This window comes from Cotesia glomerata, linkage group LG10, assembly GCF_020080835.1.
Source record: "Cotesia glomerata isolate CgM1 linkage group LG10, MPM_Cglom_v2.3, whole genome shotgun sequence".
Taxonomy (NCBI): Eukaryota; Metazoa; Arthropoda; class Insecta; order Hymenoptera; family Braconidae; genus Cotesia; species Cotesia glomerata.
The window spans coordinates 10,594,866-10,612,857 of record NC_058167.1 but is presented as its reverse complement, the minus strand read 5'-3'; the positions used below and the strand labels follow the sequence as shown (position 1 = coordinate 10,612,857).

Below are 17,992 nucleotides of genomic sequence, written 5' to 3'. Positions count from 1 at the left end.
CCCACCAGTCACACTCAGTCAAATGATAATTACGAGAAACTTAAAAAGTAATGGAGGTTTTTGACAAAGGGATGTTGTTAATTAGTTATTCTTCTATATTATAAGATAAATTTTACTATAGTATAGCTTATAATTGATGGAATTCCAAAGTCAAATGATACACCAGTCACTATGGAATGCCCCTTGAGTAATTTTTTTTTATAATGAAAAATATTTAATATTAATTCAAAATATTTTTTGAATAAAATTGTTTGTCTTAAAAAATTTTTTTAAATTAAAATAAATATTTTTAGACAAATATTGTAAAGATAAAACGACTTAAAAAATATTTTTTACAACAATTTAAAAATTTTTATAAACCCCAAAAAATCCTACCACTGTAATTAAACATCACACTAAATTCATCAAAGACCTAAAGAAATTCTGATGAAAATTTAATCCGTTCTTTACACAAAAACATCCCTAATAAGCTTACAGAAGAAATTAATAGCTCAAATTCTCTTAGGTGTCACTCCAGAGAAACCGATAATTAATTAATGGTATCAGACATCTTAAATGAACTTTTTTCCTCAATTTCTCGGAGGATTTAATAAAAAGTCCTACGAAATAACATCATCCTTCAAGTTAATGTCAACTTGGTCTTACAACTTAAAAAAACTTATTTCTTCTCAGAAAAAATTTCTTCTCACCTATTATAAAATAAATAAATTATCGCCTGAAATAAAAAATAATTAAAAAACTAACCAGAGTATGGTCCAGCAGGGAAGACATCCTTTCCAGTTCCCTTGCTCTCCTTAGTGCTTCCTGTAAAAAGAAAAAATCAAAGAATTTAATTAAATACACAATATCAGAGTGACTATACAAACTAAGTAAAACAAGCTTAATTACAAATGAAAGATAAATGAGAATTAGGTAAAATATATATGTATAATTAAATTAGTAAACTCTCTCGTTAATAGTACTCAGTACTCAGCGTACCAAAGCTTCTCTTTAAATTTCAAAATGCCCTGCTTTGCTGTGTATATGTGTACTGAGAGAAGATTAGGTATGATTATTGCCAGTAGAGCATACGTAGACAAATCTAGGCGCTAGTTGAGTCATAGAGCAACTTTGGTATGCAATTAATGAACAACTATACATACTACTTGAACAAACATACTCCGAGTTTAACGTATTACCGTTAAACTCATCACCACACGGCTGTTGAAATATTTTTGTTCTCATTCACCCACTTGTACATTTATTTTTTCACAACTATGTATTATTTTTTATTATATAAATATTTATGTACGAATGTTAAAGTGGAAACATATTTTTAGGTACATACCCAGGTATGTACGCTTCCGCCTTGGGCCTTTACGTGCAGAAGCATTTTATTTTATTGAATACAACCCATGGAAAGTAATAATATACGTAGAGATAATAATGATAATAAATAAATAAATAAAAATGTGAATTTAAAATCCGTACCACTATGGGAATGGAAGGAGAACGCGCTTCCTGGCGTCTCCCTGTGCCCTTTTTGCTCAACTACTGCACACATATTATATTTAATATATCTACGTATTCTAATAAATCTATTTCATATCATTATTCATACTTTTAGGTACGTACTATTTTATTAAAATGAAATTAGCAGATGTTTGAAAATTTTTATGATTTTTCTTATTGAAAAATTCATTTTTAAAAAATTATATTTGACAATTTCTTATTTTTTAATAATAAACAAGGTCTAGAAAATTATTTAAAAAAAAATTGTACTTATAATTTTTTAGAGCGAAAAATAAAATTTTTTTGTTATAATTTATTAGTTGAAAAATTTTTACTAAATAATAAACAAGGTCTAGAAAATTATTTAAAAAAAAATTGTACTTATAATTTTTTAGAGCGAAAAATAAAATTTTTTTGTTATAATTTATTAGTTGAAAAATTTATAAAAATTTTGGGATTTCTCTCAATATTAGTATCATAAAAAATGATTAAAATTTGCAGACTCAAGACAATTTTTTTTTAATTTTTATTGAAAAATAAACAAGGCCTAGAAAGTTATTTATAAAAAATTGTACTTGTAATTTTTTAAAGCTTCTAAAACATAATTTTTTAAATAATTTTTTTTTTGTTATTATTTATTAATTAAAAAATTTTTGGATTTCTCTCAATTTTAGTATAAAAAAAATGACATTAAAATTTGCAGACTCGACACTTTTTTTTATTTTTATTGAAAAATAAACAAGGTCTAGAAAGTTATTCAAAAAAAAATTGTACTTGTAATTTTTTAGAGCTAAAAATGAAATTTTTTGAATAATTTTTTTTTATTATAATTTATTAATTAAAAAATTTTTGGATTTTTCTCAATTTTAGTATCATAAAAAAATGATATTAAAATTTGCAGACTCGAGAAATTTAATACTTTATTTTTATTTTTATTGAATAATAAACAAGGTCTAGAAAGTTATTTATAAAAAATTGTACTTGTAATTTTTTAGAGCTTCTAAAAATGTAGTTTTTTAAACAAATTATTTTTGTTATAATTTATTAATTAAAAAATAAAAAAAAATTTTTGGATTTTTCTCAATTTTAGTATTATAAAAAAATGGCATTAAAATTTGCAGACTCGGCACTTTTCTTTATTTTTATTGAAAAATAAACAAGGTCTAGAAAATTATTAATAAAAAATTATACTTGTAATTTTTTAGAGCTTCTAAAAATATAATTTTTTAAATAAATTTTTTTGTTATAATTTATTAATTAAAAATTTTATAAAAATTTTTAGATGTCTTTTAATTTTAGTATCATTAAAAAAAAATGAAAATAAAAAATTTGAAAAACTAAAAATACAAATTTTTCTAGTTTTAATTTAATTAATAAAAAATTTTTGAAACGTCTGCTATTTTCAGGACCATACTAATCAAAATAATAGATAAATGTTTACAAGCTGAAGAAAAAGACATTCTGATTGATATGTACGCAGAAAAAGGTACAAGTTGAGATATAAAAGGAAAAAGGTGATCATCTGCTCATCCATTAACTACTGAATGGTGCATGGTGCATGGATAGGAGTGAAGCTAAGTATGTTTTAACTTTTTTGTTTTTCAACAACTAAAGAGGAATGAATGCAGTGCATATTATTAAGCAGAGTGACCGTACCGGGTGTACTGTACTCTGGAAAAGGGAAGCGTGAAAAGGGGAAGAGATGTCGGGGGTGTTGCTGCCACTGCGGTGCTATGCTTGCTGCCGGTAGGTTGTTCGCCCTTGGAATAAATCAATAACTTGCCAGGAGTCGCGAGCGCACTCGTCTGTGTCCTATACTCTGCATTCTCACTCTTTCTGTACAGGACTTTGCATTCTTCTTCAAATGCGATTTATAATTCACATTAATTTATTTCGATATTTTACTAGTTTCAGAGCATTGTTTTGATTGTCAAACTTTTTAACTTCCTGGTGGAAGTACGAGTCTGGAGAGAACCAGAAACTAAAACCACTCCACTAGATTATGGCTTATCTCACTATCATTCACTGAATATGAATTTTCCCAGCATATTGTTGTGGGACAAGTTCTCTCTATTGTCCGTAGGTAGTTAAAACCGAAAATAATTTATAGTTCTATTAAAATACTCCTATCTAGTTTATACTTCTCTGGTCAGGTATACTGATTTAATACACGTAACAGTTATTTCTTCATGGATAAATTTTGTATCGAAAATACGGTTGGTTCTAAATATTTGTTTGCTTGTTGGGAAAATTTTAGTTATTTGCGATATAATCACAAATTGTGCGCTATTTGTCATTTCTTCATTATTTATAATGACAAAATTTGTACACTAATACAAAAATTAATTTGAATCGAAAAAAATTTTTTTTAATGAAGATCATCTTGAATTAAAAAAAAAAATTTTTTTGAATTAGATAAAATTTATTTAAACTTGGAATAAATTCTTAGTTAAAAATTTTTTTTAGATCTGAGTAATTAATTCATTTTTAAGATCTTTTAATTAATTAATTTTTAAGATCATTTGAATTAATTTTTTAGTTGTTTTAATTAATTAATTTTTAAGATCTTCCAATTAATTATTTAATTTTTAATATTTTATAATTATTTAATTAATTTTTAAGATCTGATTAATTATTTAATTTTTCATTAATTAATTTTTAAGATCTGAATTAATTTATTTCATTTTCTGATTTATTAATTTTTAAATTATTTTAATTAATTAATTTTTGAGATTTTCCCCTTAATTTAATCAAAATTTTTTCTAGATCTTCTAAGTAATTAATTCATTTTTAAGATCTTTTAATAAATTAATTTTTAAGATCTGAGTAATTAATTATTATTTTTTTTTTAATTTTTAATTAATTAATTTTCAAGATCTAAATTAATTTTAAAAATTTTCGGATTTATTAATTTTTAAATTATTTTCATTAATTAATTTTTAAGATCTGATTAATTAATTAATTTAAAAAAAATTTTTCATTAATTAATTTTCAAGATCGGAATTAATTTTTTTAATTTTCTGATTCATTAATTTTTTAATTATTTTTATTAATTAATTTCCAAGATCTTCCATTTAATTATCTAATTAATTTTTAAGATCTGATGAATTAATTAATTAAAAAAAATTTTTTTCATTTAATTTATAAATTTCTAATTTAACATATTCAGATAATTAAAATATATTTCTTCCTTCCTTTAACAAAAAATAATTCATTATCGAGAATGAAGTATGTCCATCCCTTTGTATGCACTAAATCATCAAGTAGATCAAGTGAGTTAGATCCCAGTATGATCCTCTGAAGCGAAGCACATTGTTCTGTCGAGATTAAAAGCAGAAAATAATTACAATAAAACTCATGTCGAAACTGTATCCATTCTGTATAACTAAATTCCATAAAGTGATGATCGTATTTCGCAGAGTTTGCGCGATCCTCAGTAGGTAGGTATAAAATGACTTTACCTAGCCCGTTTTGTCATGTTTGAGAGCTCATACTCTCAGCTCCCTCAACTCTCAGTACGTGGTGGATCGTCTGCTGTCTATAGAATAGGTACACACATATAACAAGGCTCTTTGACGTCCTCAACAATACAGCAAGGTGAAAAGGGAATGAGTAAAGAGTAAAGATCTCTGTTCTTTGGACACAGCATAGTAGACGAGTTAGCAGACGAGAGTAACGATTCTTGCCTGCAGCTAAAACGTCCATTACCTCGTCCTCGGTACACCAGTATCCATCTTGCTCCGCTCCATACCATGCCAAGTAATATTCACTATCTTCCTCGGTCATATTTCACTCCTCGAGCCCTCCACCTTGGCCCTTCGCCCCGTCGACCCCATCCGTGTAATACCAGCCGCCCTCGTCCAATAATCACCAGCAAACCTGTACTCTGCCGGGCCTACTGAGTTTTCAAAAAACATTTACTCCATGTGTTCTACTTAACTCAATATTATTATTCTTCCCTCCTGCCGGGTCATAATACTTCAACAGTAACTGTAACTATTTTAGATTACGCCAGGCTAGCTCCTTCACTCTCTCCGTGGGTCACTTTTTTTACCGCTTGCCCTTTTTAGTTTTATTTTAGATGTTTTACGCCTCCACTGAGTTAGAAGCTCGTTTAATTCTTATATTAGTCCAGTTGGCCTGGAAATTTTTCCGGCCTATTTAGGCCGTTTAAATGTTTACGTTCAATGGATAGATTTTACATTTTTTTTTTTTTTCTATAAAAAATATTTTAAATAGTTATAATATTGAATAATTTCATTAGCAGACACTTGAGAATTTTTTAATTAAACTAGGTATAGAAAATTATTTTTTAGAAATTACATTATAATTTTTTTTTTCCTATTATTTATTTATTAACCCGTTGAGTGGACCCCGCAAAACAGTTCTAAATCGTTTCCAAACTTTAGTATAACATTCCCTCTAAATATCTTAATAGTTATTTTTAATTTATAATAATTTAAAAATACTGAAAAATCATTTAGAAAAAAAAAACTTACGACATTGAACTTTTTTTAGAAAAAAATCGCAGAGATTTTGATTTCTACGATGTCGAAAAAAAACCGATGCCATTTTATTCGGAAAACAATATATTTTAAGGAAAAAAATCAATATTTGATGAAGTTTGAAAAAAATATATTTATTCTGAAGTTTGAAGTTACGAAATTCGGTTAGTCGCTTAAAATAAGAATAAGACATTTAAACATGCAAAATAATGTAGAAAGATTTAGTTTTTTGTTATAAAATTCTTTTGGTATAATTATTACAATAAAAAAATAGAAATATCTTCAAGAATATCAATGAAATCAGTCGTAAATTAGACTGTTTCATTTAAAAATCTCCTTCTAAATTTAAAATTTCTTCAAAGTTCGCCTAGAGTCCAATGGATCCCACTCTCAGCAAAATAATTCTAATTCGTTTCCTATGTGATGTATTGACTTATAATTCGCACCAAACTTTAATATAACATTCCCTCTAAATATCTCAATAGTTATTTTTAATTTCTGATAATTTAAAAATACTGAAAAATCATTTAGAAAAAAAAAACTTACGAAATTGAACTTTTTTTAGAAAAAAAATCGCAGAAATTTTGATTTCTACGATATCGAAAAAAAACCGACGTCATTTTATTCGGAAAACAATATATTTTAAGGAAAAAAATCAATATTTGATGAAGTTTGAAAAAAATACATTTATTCTGAAGTTTAAAGTTACGAGTTTCGGTCAGTCGCTTAAAATGAGAATAAGACATTTAAACATGCAAAATAATGTAGAAAGACTTAGTTTTTTGTTATAAAACTCTTTTGGTATAATTATCACAATAAAAAAATAGAAATATCTTCAAGAATATCAATGAAATCAACCGTAAATTAGACTGTCTCATTTATAAATCTCCTTCAAAAATTAAAATTGCCTGAAAGTTCGTCTAGGGTCCACTGGACCCCGTGTGTCCTCAACGGGTTAATAATATAATATAACAATATAATCAGAAAAAGAAGAAGAAAACACAAGGAGAGCCTCAGGTACTATTTTATTATAGTATAAAGGATTTATATATGAAATCCTTTGAGAGCCGAAGTTAAGCTCGGAGCTGTTCAAGGACCCAAAAGATACGATGAATTCCATCTGGAGGAAATCTACCCTGATGAGAAAACGATAATGCTCAGCCGATTGAAAAACGCCGAGCTAGCATTTCTCTGGTTATGCTATCAAACTGACAGACTATCAAGCTTGGCTCTTTGCTTCCATTAGCTACAGAGCACCAAGAGCTTCTGCTATTGCCACTGTATACCGTATCACCTTTTCTTGTGCTTATGGTGTAGACTGCATATTACTAGCGTCAGCAGCGTGTCCTCATTTCATCATCACCAACAACCACGTTATCTCAATACGAATGTCGATTGAGGAACTTTCCAGGCTAACAATACTCTATACTACCTGTACTCTGCATCTGTTATATATTTTACTATTATATATATATACTTATCGATGCTTTTATTTATCAAGCGTTATCGTACAAGTGTCGAAATGTTCCAATCACACTTAAACGCAATTGTGGATAAAACCCGATACCTCGACATATATATCTGAAAATAATGCCCGAGAAGAAATGGGTTTTACTTTTTTTTTTTAGTCTGTAAAAATTTATATTTTTTAAATTGGGGGTTTTTTATAAGGTACATTTGTTATATTTATTTTACGCAGTTGTAGAATGCATGATTGCTATCAAATATCCTGAAGCTATATTATATAGTATAAAATTTTTTTTTTTTTAATATTTATCTAATCATTAATAATACTGAAATTGATAATTTTTAGAATTTTTTTAACCCGTTGAGGACACATGGGGTCCAGTGAACCCCAGGTGAACTTTGAGGCAATTTTAATTTTATAAATGAGACTTTGTCTAATTTACGGCTGATTTCATTGATATTCTTGAAGATATTTCTATTTTTTTATTGTAATAATTATAATAAAAGAGTTTTAGAACAAAAAACTAAATCTTTCTACATTATTTTGCATGTTTAAATGTCTTATTCTCATTTTAAGCGACTGACCGAATTTCGTAACTTCAAACTTCAGAATAAATATATTTTTTTCAAACTTCATCAAATATTGATTTTTTTCCTTAAAATATATTGTTTTCCGAATAAAATGGCGTCGGTTTTTTTTTCAATTCAATATCGTAAAAATCAAAATTTCTGCGACTTTTTTTATAAAAAAAGTTCAATTTCGTAAGTTTTTTTTTTCTAAATGATTTTTCAGTAAAGTAAAAGCCCCAATATATGATCATGTACCAGTATATGATCACTCCATGTATTTGTATACCTATATTTGTGAATATAGATATACAAATACATGGAGTGATCATATACTGGTACGTGATCATCTATTGGGGCTTTTACCTTATTTTTAAATTATTAGAAATTAAAAATAACTATTAAGATATTTAGAGGGAATGTTATATTAAAGTTTGGTGCGAATTATAAGTCAATACATCACATAGGAAACGAATTAGAATTATTTTGCTGAGAGTGGGGTCCATTGGACTCTAGGCGAACTTTGAAGAAATTTTAAATTTAGAAGGAGATTTTTAAATGAGACAGTCTAATTTACGACTGATTTCATTGATATTCTTGAAGATATTTCTATTTTTTTATTGTAATAATTATAATAAAAGAGTTTTAGAACAAAAAACTAAATCTTTCTACATTATTTTGCATGTTTAAATGTCTTATTCTCATTTTAAGCGACTGACCGAAATTCGTAACTTCAAACTTCAGAATAAATATATTTTTTTCAAACTTCATCAAATATTGATTTTTTTCCTTAAAATATATTGTTTTCCGAATAAAATAACGTCGGTTTTTTTTCAATATCGTAGAAATCAAAATTTCTGCGATTTTTTTCTAAAAAAAGTTCAATTTCGTAAGTTTTTTTTTTTCTAAATGATTTTTCAGTATTTTTAAATTATTAGAAACTAAAAATAACTATTAAGATATTTAGAGGGAATGTTATATTAAAGTTTGGTGCGAATTATAAGTCAATACATCACATAGGAAACGAATTAGAACTGTTTTGCTGAGTGTCCTTAACGGGTTAATAATTATTTCTTGTGATTTTTGATCAGGACACTTGCAATCGAAGATTTTATTTAACAGTGATGATATTGATGATTCCAAGGTTCGAGACGATAGTATCTGGCACGAGGCTTTGACCGAAACCGGCGAAAGTCTTCCATACTATACGTCAAGGCGATATACAGAAAAAGAAGAAATAAAGATAAGAATAATAATATAATAATAATAATAATAATAATGTGTAGCGAGACGACACAGAAGCCTTGCGTCTTAGAAGATAAAGTGTGTAATCCAAGAGCAAGCTTTGAGTAAAGCGAGTAGAGGCCTTGTCCTCTCTATCGTGCTTTCAAGGTCGTCTTCTCATACATAACAGAGCCCACTTTCAATGCGTCGATGGGTGGACGTATGTGTAATTCCATTTGTATGTCGCATGGGTGTAAGTAGTTTCAGCTGCTGATAGAGATCTTCAATGGAGATATCCGGCAGATGGAGCCAGTTTACGGGCCAAGAAATAGCTTCTCTTTGGTGGATTTAAAACTTTAAATGAACCAGAGCTACTGAACCCGGCAAGGGAAAATTAAATAGCGTGTATTGTGGGTCTCAACATTCGACATCGATCCAAAGCCCTTTGTGCCCTTTAGTCACCAAAGGCACCGGGCTGCTACTGGTAGTTAAACTCGTGCAACTACTGGAGCAATCGCTATACATCTAAATCCAATCAACGGAATATCTAAATGCAAATTACTATTGGTCTAGGATTTTTTTAATTATCAAAAGTATTAAATAATAAAATTATAAATTATAATATTTAAAAGTAAATTAACTTCTCAGGTAAATTTTTATTTTTTGTAAATTTATAAAATTTTTTTATTAATTTATTTAAAGAAGATGATGTTTAAAATTTTTTATTATTTTTATTAATTATTTGATTTGAAATTTTTTTATTTATTTATTTTCATTTTTTATTTAAAGAAGATGATGTTTAAAATTTTTTATTAATTATTTGATCTGAAATTTTTTTATTAATTTATTTTTATTTTTTATCTAAAGAAAATATTCAAAATTTTTTATTAATTATTTTATTATTTGATCTGAAATTTTTATTAAAATTTTTTAAACATCATCTTCTTTAAATAAAAAATAAAAATAAAATAATAAAAAAATTTTAGATGAAATAATTAATAAAAAATTTTAAACATCATCTTTTTTAAATAAAAAATAAAAATAAATTAATAAAAAAATTTTAGATGAAATAATTAATAAAAAATTTTAAACATCATCTTCTTTAAATAAAAAATAAAAATAAATTAATAAAAAAATTAACCTGTGAAGTAACTTACATTTAATAATCTACAATAATTAATAACGAACGAGTAGCTACGATTAATAGTTATTAATAGTTAAGCACATAGAGGGAAAATATTTAAAAGCGGTCTCGTTAGCTAGAGTTTGAGCTTACACTGTACAGCTTAATATAAATTGGATTACCTGGGATCGGGGTGGAAATAAAGGAGTCGGTGGAGACGGGAGGTGTAGCAAAGCCCGGCACTTACCTTTCTTGATGAGCAAGCTAGTGACCCTCCTTAGTGCCTCGCGAGTGCCGGAAGTGGCGGAGCTGTGCTTACTTTGACCGAAGTATTTGTTGGGCGTTATGTTGGTGGGCAAAGTCAGCGGCTTCCTCTGCTCCCCGGCGGTGGGCAGTCGGGACTCGTAGGCACTGTTCAGACGCTCCAGGTGCTCGATCGAGGCAGGTCGCGGCTGGTTCGCTCCTCGACGAGTCGGGTACCACCCACGGTTTGGTCCTCCTGCCAGACGGAGCAGCTCTGTCCCGATTATTGCCTGCTCTAGGCCTGGATTGTTGCGTCGGTACCTAAGAAATTTTTTGAGATTAATAGAAGGTAAAAGTCCCAATTATTGACACTATTATTGAATTTTATTTGTGGTAATGTTTCAAGTAATGTTTTTACTAATCAATTTTTTTTTTTAAATGATAATCACTATTTACTAATTAATTTTAATTAATTAAATAAATTATCCGGATATACTAATTATTGGCAGGTTAAAAAACTGATTGATCTAATTATTGACATACCTTCACCCCAATTATTGACACCTATACTGCAAATCATCTGCTTATTCTTATTTATTGAAATTTATTATTAACTAATCAATTTTATTAAAGTTTATTAATAATAATTTCCATAAATGATTAATTACTTTTAAAAATATAAAAATTGATTTTAAAAAATTTTTTTCATTTGTCAAAAATTTTAAAAACTATAAGTGCAATTAAAAAAAAACTTTTTTTAGTTATAATTTAATAAATTAAGTAAAATAAAAAAATCAAAAATGTTGACTAACTTTATTATTATAAAATTATCAACTATTTATTGACACCCATTATTTAAATATTATAAAGCATACAATTAATTTCAATTCAATTTTATAAATTTTTCATGTATTGTTAATTAAAAAAAAAAAAAAGATCATATTATGAAATGAAGAAATTAATTTAAACTCGCTATTTAAAAAAAATGCTTTTCTAATCAAAGTTGTTAAGAAAATAAACGTTCGTAAGTTGGTTTGATGAACTGGTGGTAACTTTTTTTTTTAATAATTAATATTTAATATTTTAAACAACTTACAGTAATTTTTTTCAATTTTTTAATTAATTATAATTTAATAAAAATTTATATGATAGCTTTTCTTATTACAGATAATTAAATATATTTAAAAATAATTTAGGGTGTCAATATTTAGATCCCTGTCAATAATTGGGGCTTTTTCCTTAAATTATTATTTTTTTTTTTTTTTTTTTTTTTTTAATAGAAATTTATGATTGTAATTTATATTAGTTTTGCTTTTATTGTAAAGATAAAATACCCTCCGGTTGTAGCAGTTGTTGGTGCGTACCAGCCGGGCTGTCTTCGAGGCTGGGTGGCGGCCGTAGACATCGTCGAGGTCGTTGTGGATAATGTGTTGCCTGAAGTATGCTGAGGCGTGCGGGGAATATCGCTTCCTCGAGCAAACACCGGTGTTTCAGGAAGCGAGCATGACGTTTGCATACCTGAATTTCCCGGAGGCGCTATTGTCCCCATAATCGGTGTTCCCATTGCAGTATCGCCTGATGGAGACTGTTTCGTTGTGGTACGTCTTCGTGAGGGACCTGGTAAATCGGTCGGTAGCGTGCGACGTTCCACTGGCACCTGAAATTATTTATTTTGCTTTCAATATTTTATGTTTTTTTTTTTCTTATGTAAGCAAAGGTGTGTTTATCTTCTTTATAAGATAGCAAGAAATGGAAGCTATTTTTTGTTTAAGTGATTCACATTAAAATAATATAATACTATTCTTAGTCTTAAGGGAGATAGCTACTGTGAGGATCGAAAAAATAGGTGATTTTCGGGAATTTTTTGACTGGGATAATAAAGGAATTTGGGGATCGGATTTTTTTGTTTTATAAAATATATATTGAAGATCATTCTCCTAAATTTTGATTAAAAAATATCATGTTGTTACAAAGCTATAAGCATTTTTGTAGAGCGCTAAAAAAATTTCCCCCACCACGGTGGAATCTCTAACTCAAAAACAAATTATCTAAAATAAAAAAACCAAAACTGTGTTGTAATCTGCATGCATGTGGTTATCGTTCTACGTAAGGAATTTTGAAAATTTGGATTTAAAAAAAAATAGCGACATATTAAAAATTTTTTCGTTTTTTTTTCTCATTTCTTTGGATTCAAACAACCATAAAAAACCTTAAAAATCAAAATTTTCAAAATCGCCTACACGGAAAGAACAAGATGACACTGGATATCATCTCGGATTATACTCAGTGATATCTGTGGTGAAAAAAACTTTCAATTTAAATTATACTCATTGTATTATGGATTATGTTCATTGTTATCTGGATTATACTCATTGTAATCTGGATTATATTTATTGTTATCTGGATTATAATCATTGTAATTTGGACTATACTAGCTACTCGACTGCCCAATTTCAAAACACAGTAATTGACAATTTTAAGATTTTTAAAAATTTTTCTTACTAAAAAAAAGCTTGCGCGCCTAATTAATACAAAATTTGATTTTTGAATAAAAAATACTGGAATATAAATATTTTTAAGAAAAAATACTCAAAATTAAGGTCTAAAAGTTATAAGAAATGCAGCAATACTAAAAAAAATCAGGCATAAAAATTTTGCAGTTACTGTGTTTTAAAATTGGGCAGCCGTACTATCTGTAATTTTTTTTTCACTCAATATAATCTGAGATGATATCCAGTGTCATCCTGTTCTTTCCGTGTACGTTAAACTATAGCTACTGAATAGACGAATACGGAAAAAAAAGTTGCAAATCGGTTCATATTTATGCAAATTACAGATCCCACCAGTTCAAAAAAAAATAGTTTCGAGAAAAACGTGTTGCAATGGTCATTTGACACGCTGTCACAAAAATGACTATAACTCGAAAAATATTCGGAATTTTCATATAAAACTCTAGATACATATTTTTCAATGTATAAACTTTGATTAAATAAAAAAAAAAATTTTTTTTAATTTTCACAGTAGCTATCCTCCTTAAATTATATAAATAATTATTAAAATTTAAATTAATAATTCAATTAATTTTATTTTTCTCTTTTAAATTCATTAATTCTTACTCGTCCATTCTGAGGATTTTTTTTTTCATTATTAAATTCTTTTTAATCTAAAAAAAAATGTGTGATTAATTATTAAATTTCATATAAATAATTTCAATTAATCACAAATTTTTATTTTATTAAACATAAAAGAAGAAATACATTTTTAAAATTTTTTTTTCATAAAATTAAGACTAGCTTAAAGAGACATAAAAATAAGTCTAATAATTAAAACACCAAAAGAATTTAAATTAAAAAATCAAAATGAATGAACTTGTAAATTATGATCTCTATTATAACTTTAAAACTATCAAAAGTAAGTTAATAAAAAATTTTCCTTGCAATTTAACTTAATTATCTAAAACTTTAATTCCTTGATAATTAAAAAAACGTCACACAAGTATCCAGACGTATAATATTTACCACCTGTAAAAAAAAAGGCTGATTAAACTAAAATTTAGGACGGATTTATCGGTGAAAAAAAAGATCAAGAGCACTCACGTCACGTCTTGAGTTGGATGGAGCATTTGGAGTTCTTCTGCTGCGAGAGTATCCAGCATCCATTGACCTAGTAGTGTCCAATGAGGATCGATGATCCTTCATGTCAATATTAGGTACTCTATGAGGCGGCACTCGTGGTCTGTACTCTATCGTCCGCGTTGGCTGACGACTCATTGCGCGGTGTGATCCGTAGTGGGTTGATACACTGACAGGAGCAACATTTACATCCGAGCTCTCTTCATCAGCCTCCTCTACTGGTGACGGTGGAAGCGGCGGGAATTCCAGCACTTCGACACTGACCTATAAAAGTCAATATGTTTAGTTATATAATAAAATAAAATAAAATAAAATACAACAGTCAATATTTATTCAATACCCAACAGAATTTAAAAATAAAAATAAATAACTAAAAGCTTTGAAAGGTATAAGGGGCATTCCATAGTGACTGGTGGGACATTTGACTCTGGAATTCCATCAATTATAAGCTATACTTTAGTAAAATTTATCTTATAATATAGAAGAATAACTAATTAACAACATCCTTTTGTCAAAAACCTCCATTACTTTTTAAGTTTCTCGTAATTATCACTTGACTGAGTGCGACTGGTGGGACTAAGAAAAATCTTTCTCTCTTACCAAAGGTATACTTAAAGTCTAATTTCAGTTCGACCACTAAACTTTTAAAAAATACTTCCCTCTCAATACAAAATTAATCCTACAAACATTCAATATTATGAAGAATTAGACTGATTACCAACGTAGAAACAATTAAAAAAATTTTTTTATTGTGACTGGTGGGACAGGCATTTGTAACTGGTGGGACAAGTACAAAATGTCTACATGAAGTTGTTTATTAAAAAGACTTTTATATTATTTCAACCTTAGAAACATTATTGTTTATATATTTATCTATAAATTATTTAGGATCATTAAAAAAAACTAATTAAAAAACACAAATAAAGGATTTAGCATGCTGACAACACGATCTTGATAAACTTAGGTTTTAATTAATAACGAACATAAAAAAATTTGTTCTTAAAACTATAATAATAAATATGTTAGTTAATAACAAACATAAAATGAATTTGTTCTTAAAACTATTAAACCAACATTTGACCCGGATACAAGTTAGTACGGCTGAAAAGTTACTAGGAGAGAAAAATCGATTTTCTTATTGATTAAAAAAAATTTTCTTTACAAATTAGTAAAATATAAACTTTTAATAATAAATTAGAATGAATTAGAGAAATTTTTAAATTTTAGTAATTTTTGACTATTTGTTCAATCTAGATGTATAAGTAGAGTTTTATAAATGTCTTTGAGATTGTAAGAGAAATAATCATAATTAGTTTATATAATTGCAATCAGAGTACTTTAATAACTATAAAATTATTTTGATCAATATTTTTGAATTTTGTAATTAAATATACTTTTATTTTTGTTTGCCATTTGGCAATCAGGCTTTGGCATAAATAAGTAAATAATCTAATTTAATTTTCCCTTTTCGCATGGAATGCCCCATAATCTAATTCCTTAACTAATTCATATTAATTTATTATTAATAAATTAATATTAATTTAATTAATTATTAATTTATCACAATGCAATTGTAATTTCATACCTCATACACTAATTAATATCCCCTTTTTCTTTCAAATTCATGCTACTATATGTATATATTAAAATTCATAATTTAATATCGACGTTCTAATTAGTAAATTGTCTAACTCCATTTTAGAAAATCTTCCATTTGTATGAAAAAACAATTAGTTCAAAATTTATTATCACTTTAAAAAACAATTTAATATCTAATAGAGCTATAATATTTTGGTTTGGATCATTCAAATAATTTATAATTAGACTATTGCTACATCAAAATGTTAAAAAATCACCCTCTAAAAAATAAGGAGTTAGACTAATTGCTAATTAGACCGTCGATATGCCAAATTGTTGTATATTGCCGATTGGCAATAGTTTGTACTTTAAATAAATAAATAAATAAATTTTGATAATTATATTAAAAAATTCTAAAATATTTTACTTTAATTTATAAAAACTAATTCAAAAATATTTTACTTTAATTAATAAACCGGCTCACTAATAATGTAATACCCTGTACTTTACGGCCCTTAGGGAACACTTGTTCTAGGGTCAATTGAATTAAATAAATAAACTAAAATCCATAAATAAAAAAGCATACCTGAAAGTCTGGATTTTTCGAGTCCTCAAGAATAGCATCAATCACATTTTCAATTTGCCTTTGATCATTTTTAGCCAGACTGTCTATATCATTCTGCCCGATTCTCCGACCGGAAGAATAGACGAGTTCGTTGATCGCGTCATTAGGTTTCCTCCTGTGATCATACTCATTGCTGCATCCGAGATCACAGTCGTCGTCTTCTCTAGAAGTCTCATTGACATTTTCAGAGTCGGACTCGACCTCGTTTCTGCTGGCCCTGGATTTCTTAGAATTCTCCTTAACCTTTTTAGAAATCTTGCCCTCGACAAATGACTCGCTATTCCTGACGCTCTCCAGTTCTTTAATAGCGTCGCTAACTTTCTCCAATTGTCTGCGATTCTCATTGAGAGCCTTCTTGACAATTTGATCTTCAATCAGCACATTGACCGGAATTTTCGACTGGTCGGACTTTCTGCTGGTGGAGGACTTTTTACCAGTGGACTTTAATAATTTATTGTCGTTGTCGTGGCTGGAGGAGCGACTGGTAGCGTGGATGTCCAAGCTTTTGGAGGTAGGAAGCAATCCTCGCGCACTGACACCATTGCACTTGGATTTAGGAAGAAGATGATGATCAGCATCGGCTTCTTGGTGATTGGAATTGTAGTTTGAATTTTTAGAATTTTTCTCACCGCGTGGAGACGGTGCCGGAGGCGGTGGTGAAGGCGAGGAAGAAGTCGAGGAGAGGTAGTCCAGGTTGTTCCGGTGCCTCGGAAGCGCATTCGGGAGCTCACTTGTTGGCTTTGTCTTTGTTGGTACTGTTTTAGTATTTCCAGACTTGGATACAGATGTTTTTTCAGCAGCATCAACGTCGTCAAAAGCTGGAAGAGAGAGCACTCGGACGAGGTCTGGCGGTACTGGGGGTACAAAGTCTGGGGGCGGCTCATTCAGACCCTCCAATCTCCCTTCGCGCAGCAGACTTTTTATATCGTCGAAAGTATTCGAGTAGCGTTTTGTAACGTTTGTGGTTTCTGTTGAATCCGCTTTAGTATTTCTCGTCGGCGATACACTAGACGTGATCAAAGGCTTGCGTTCTCTTTTTCGCGTCCGGCCGCGTATTACATACGTCCCGTTTTTCGTTGGATAATCGCGATCTCGCTTCCCAGACACCGGGTGATCCAGCTCGTTGGTCGATGAGTCTGGTGAATACGGCGAGATCAGATCATCGTCTGTTGTCGAGCGTCGATGAGGTTCTTGCCAGTCGTAATCTAGATCCCGGAGCTTCGACGCTGAGCCGACGCCTGAAAAAAGTTACTGATGGTTAGTAGATATATTGAGGTAGAATTATAGCAGTAAGCAGGGAAAAAATCCGGGCTTGATCAATAATTGGAAATTATTTTATTATTTTTTATTTTTAGGGGAAAAACCAGTGTGAAATTTTCAAAAAATCGATTTTTTTTTTTTCATATTTCGATAGATTATACCGTTAAATGAGACAGTCAGATTTACGACTGATTTTATTGATATTCTTGAAGATATTTATATTTTTTTATTGTAATAATTATAATAAAAAACTAAATCTTTCTATATTATTTTGCAT

At 28.6% G+C, this 17,992-nt stretch overlaps 1 protein-coding gene across 5 annotated transcripts in view; it reads right to left on the bottom strand.

Moving 5' to 3' along the window:
* Nucleotides 1-17,992, bottom strand: part of LOC123272976 — a 91,428-nt gene that overhangs the window by 10,131 nt on the left and 63,305 nt on the right. For 3 of the 5 annotated variants that reach the window (XM_044740036.1, XM_044740039.1, XM_044740037.1), the window contains 5 exons: nucleotides 16,417-17,693; nucleotides 14,215-14,516; nucleotides 11,955-12,278; nucleotides 10,625-10,941; nucleotides 745-804 (listed from right to left, as the gene is read on the bottom strand). In XM_044740036.1, coding sequence (XP_044595971.1) covers nucleotides 745-804; nucleotides 10,625-10,941; nucleotides 11,955-12,278; nucleotides 14,215-14,516; nucleotides 16,417-17,693 — 2,280 coding nt within the window. The remainder of the gene's footprint in view (nucleotides 1-744; nucleotides 805-10,624; nucleotides 10,942-11,954; nucleotides 12,279-14,214; nucleotides 14,517-16,416; nucleotides 17,694-17,992) is intronic. The other 2 variants (XM_044740041.1, XM_044740040.1) reach the window with 2 other exon arrangements.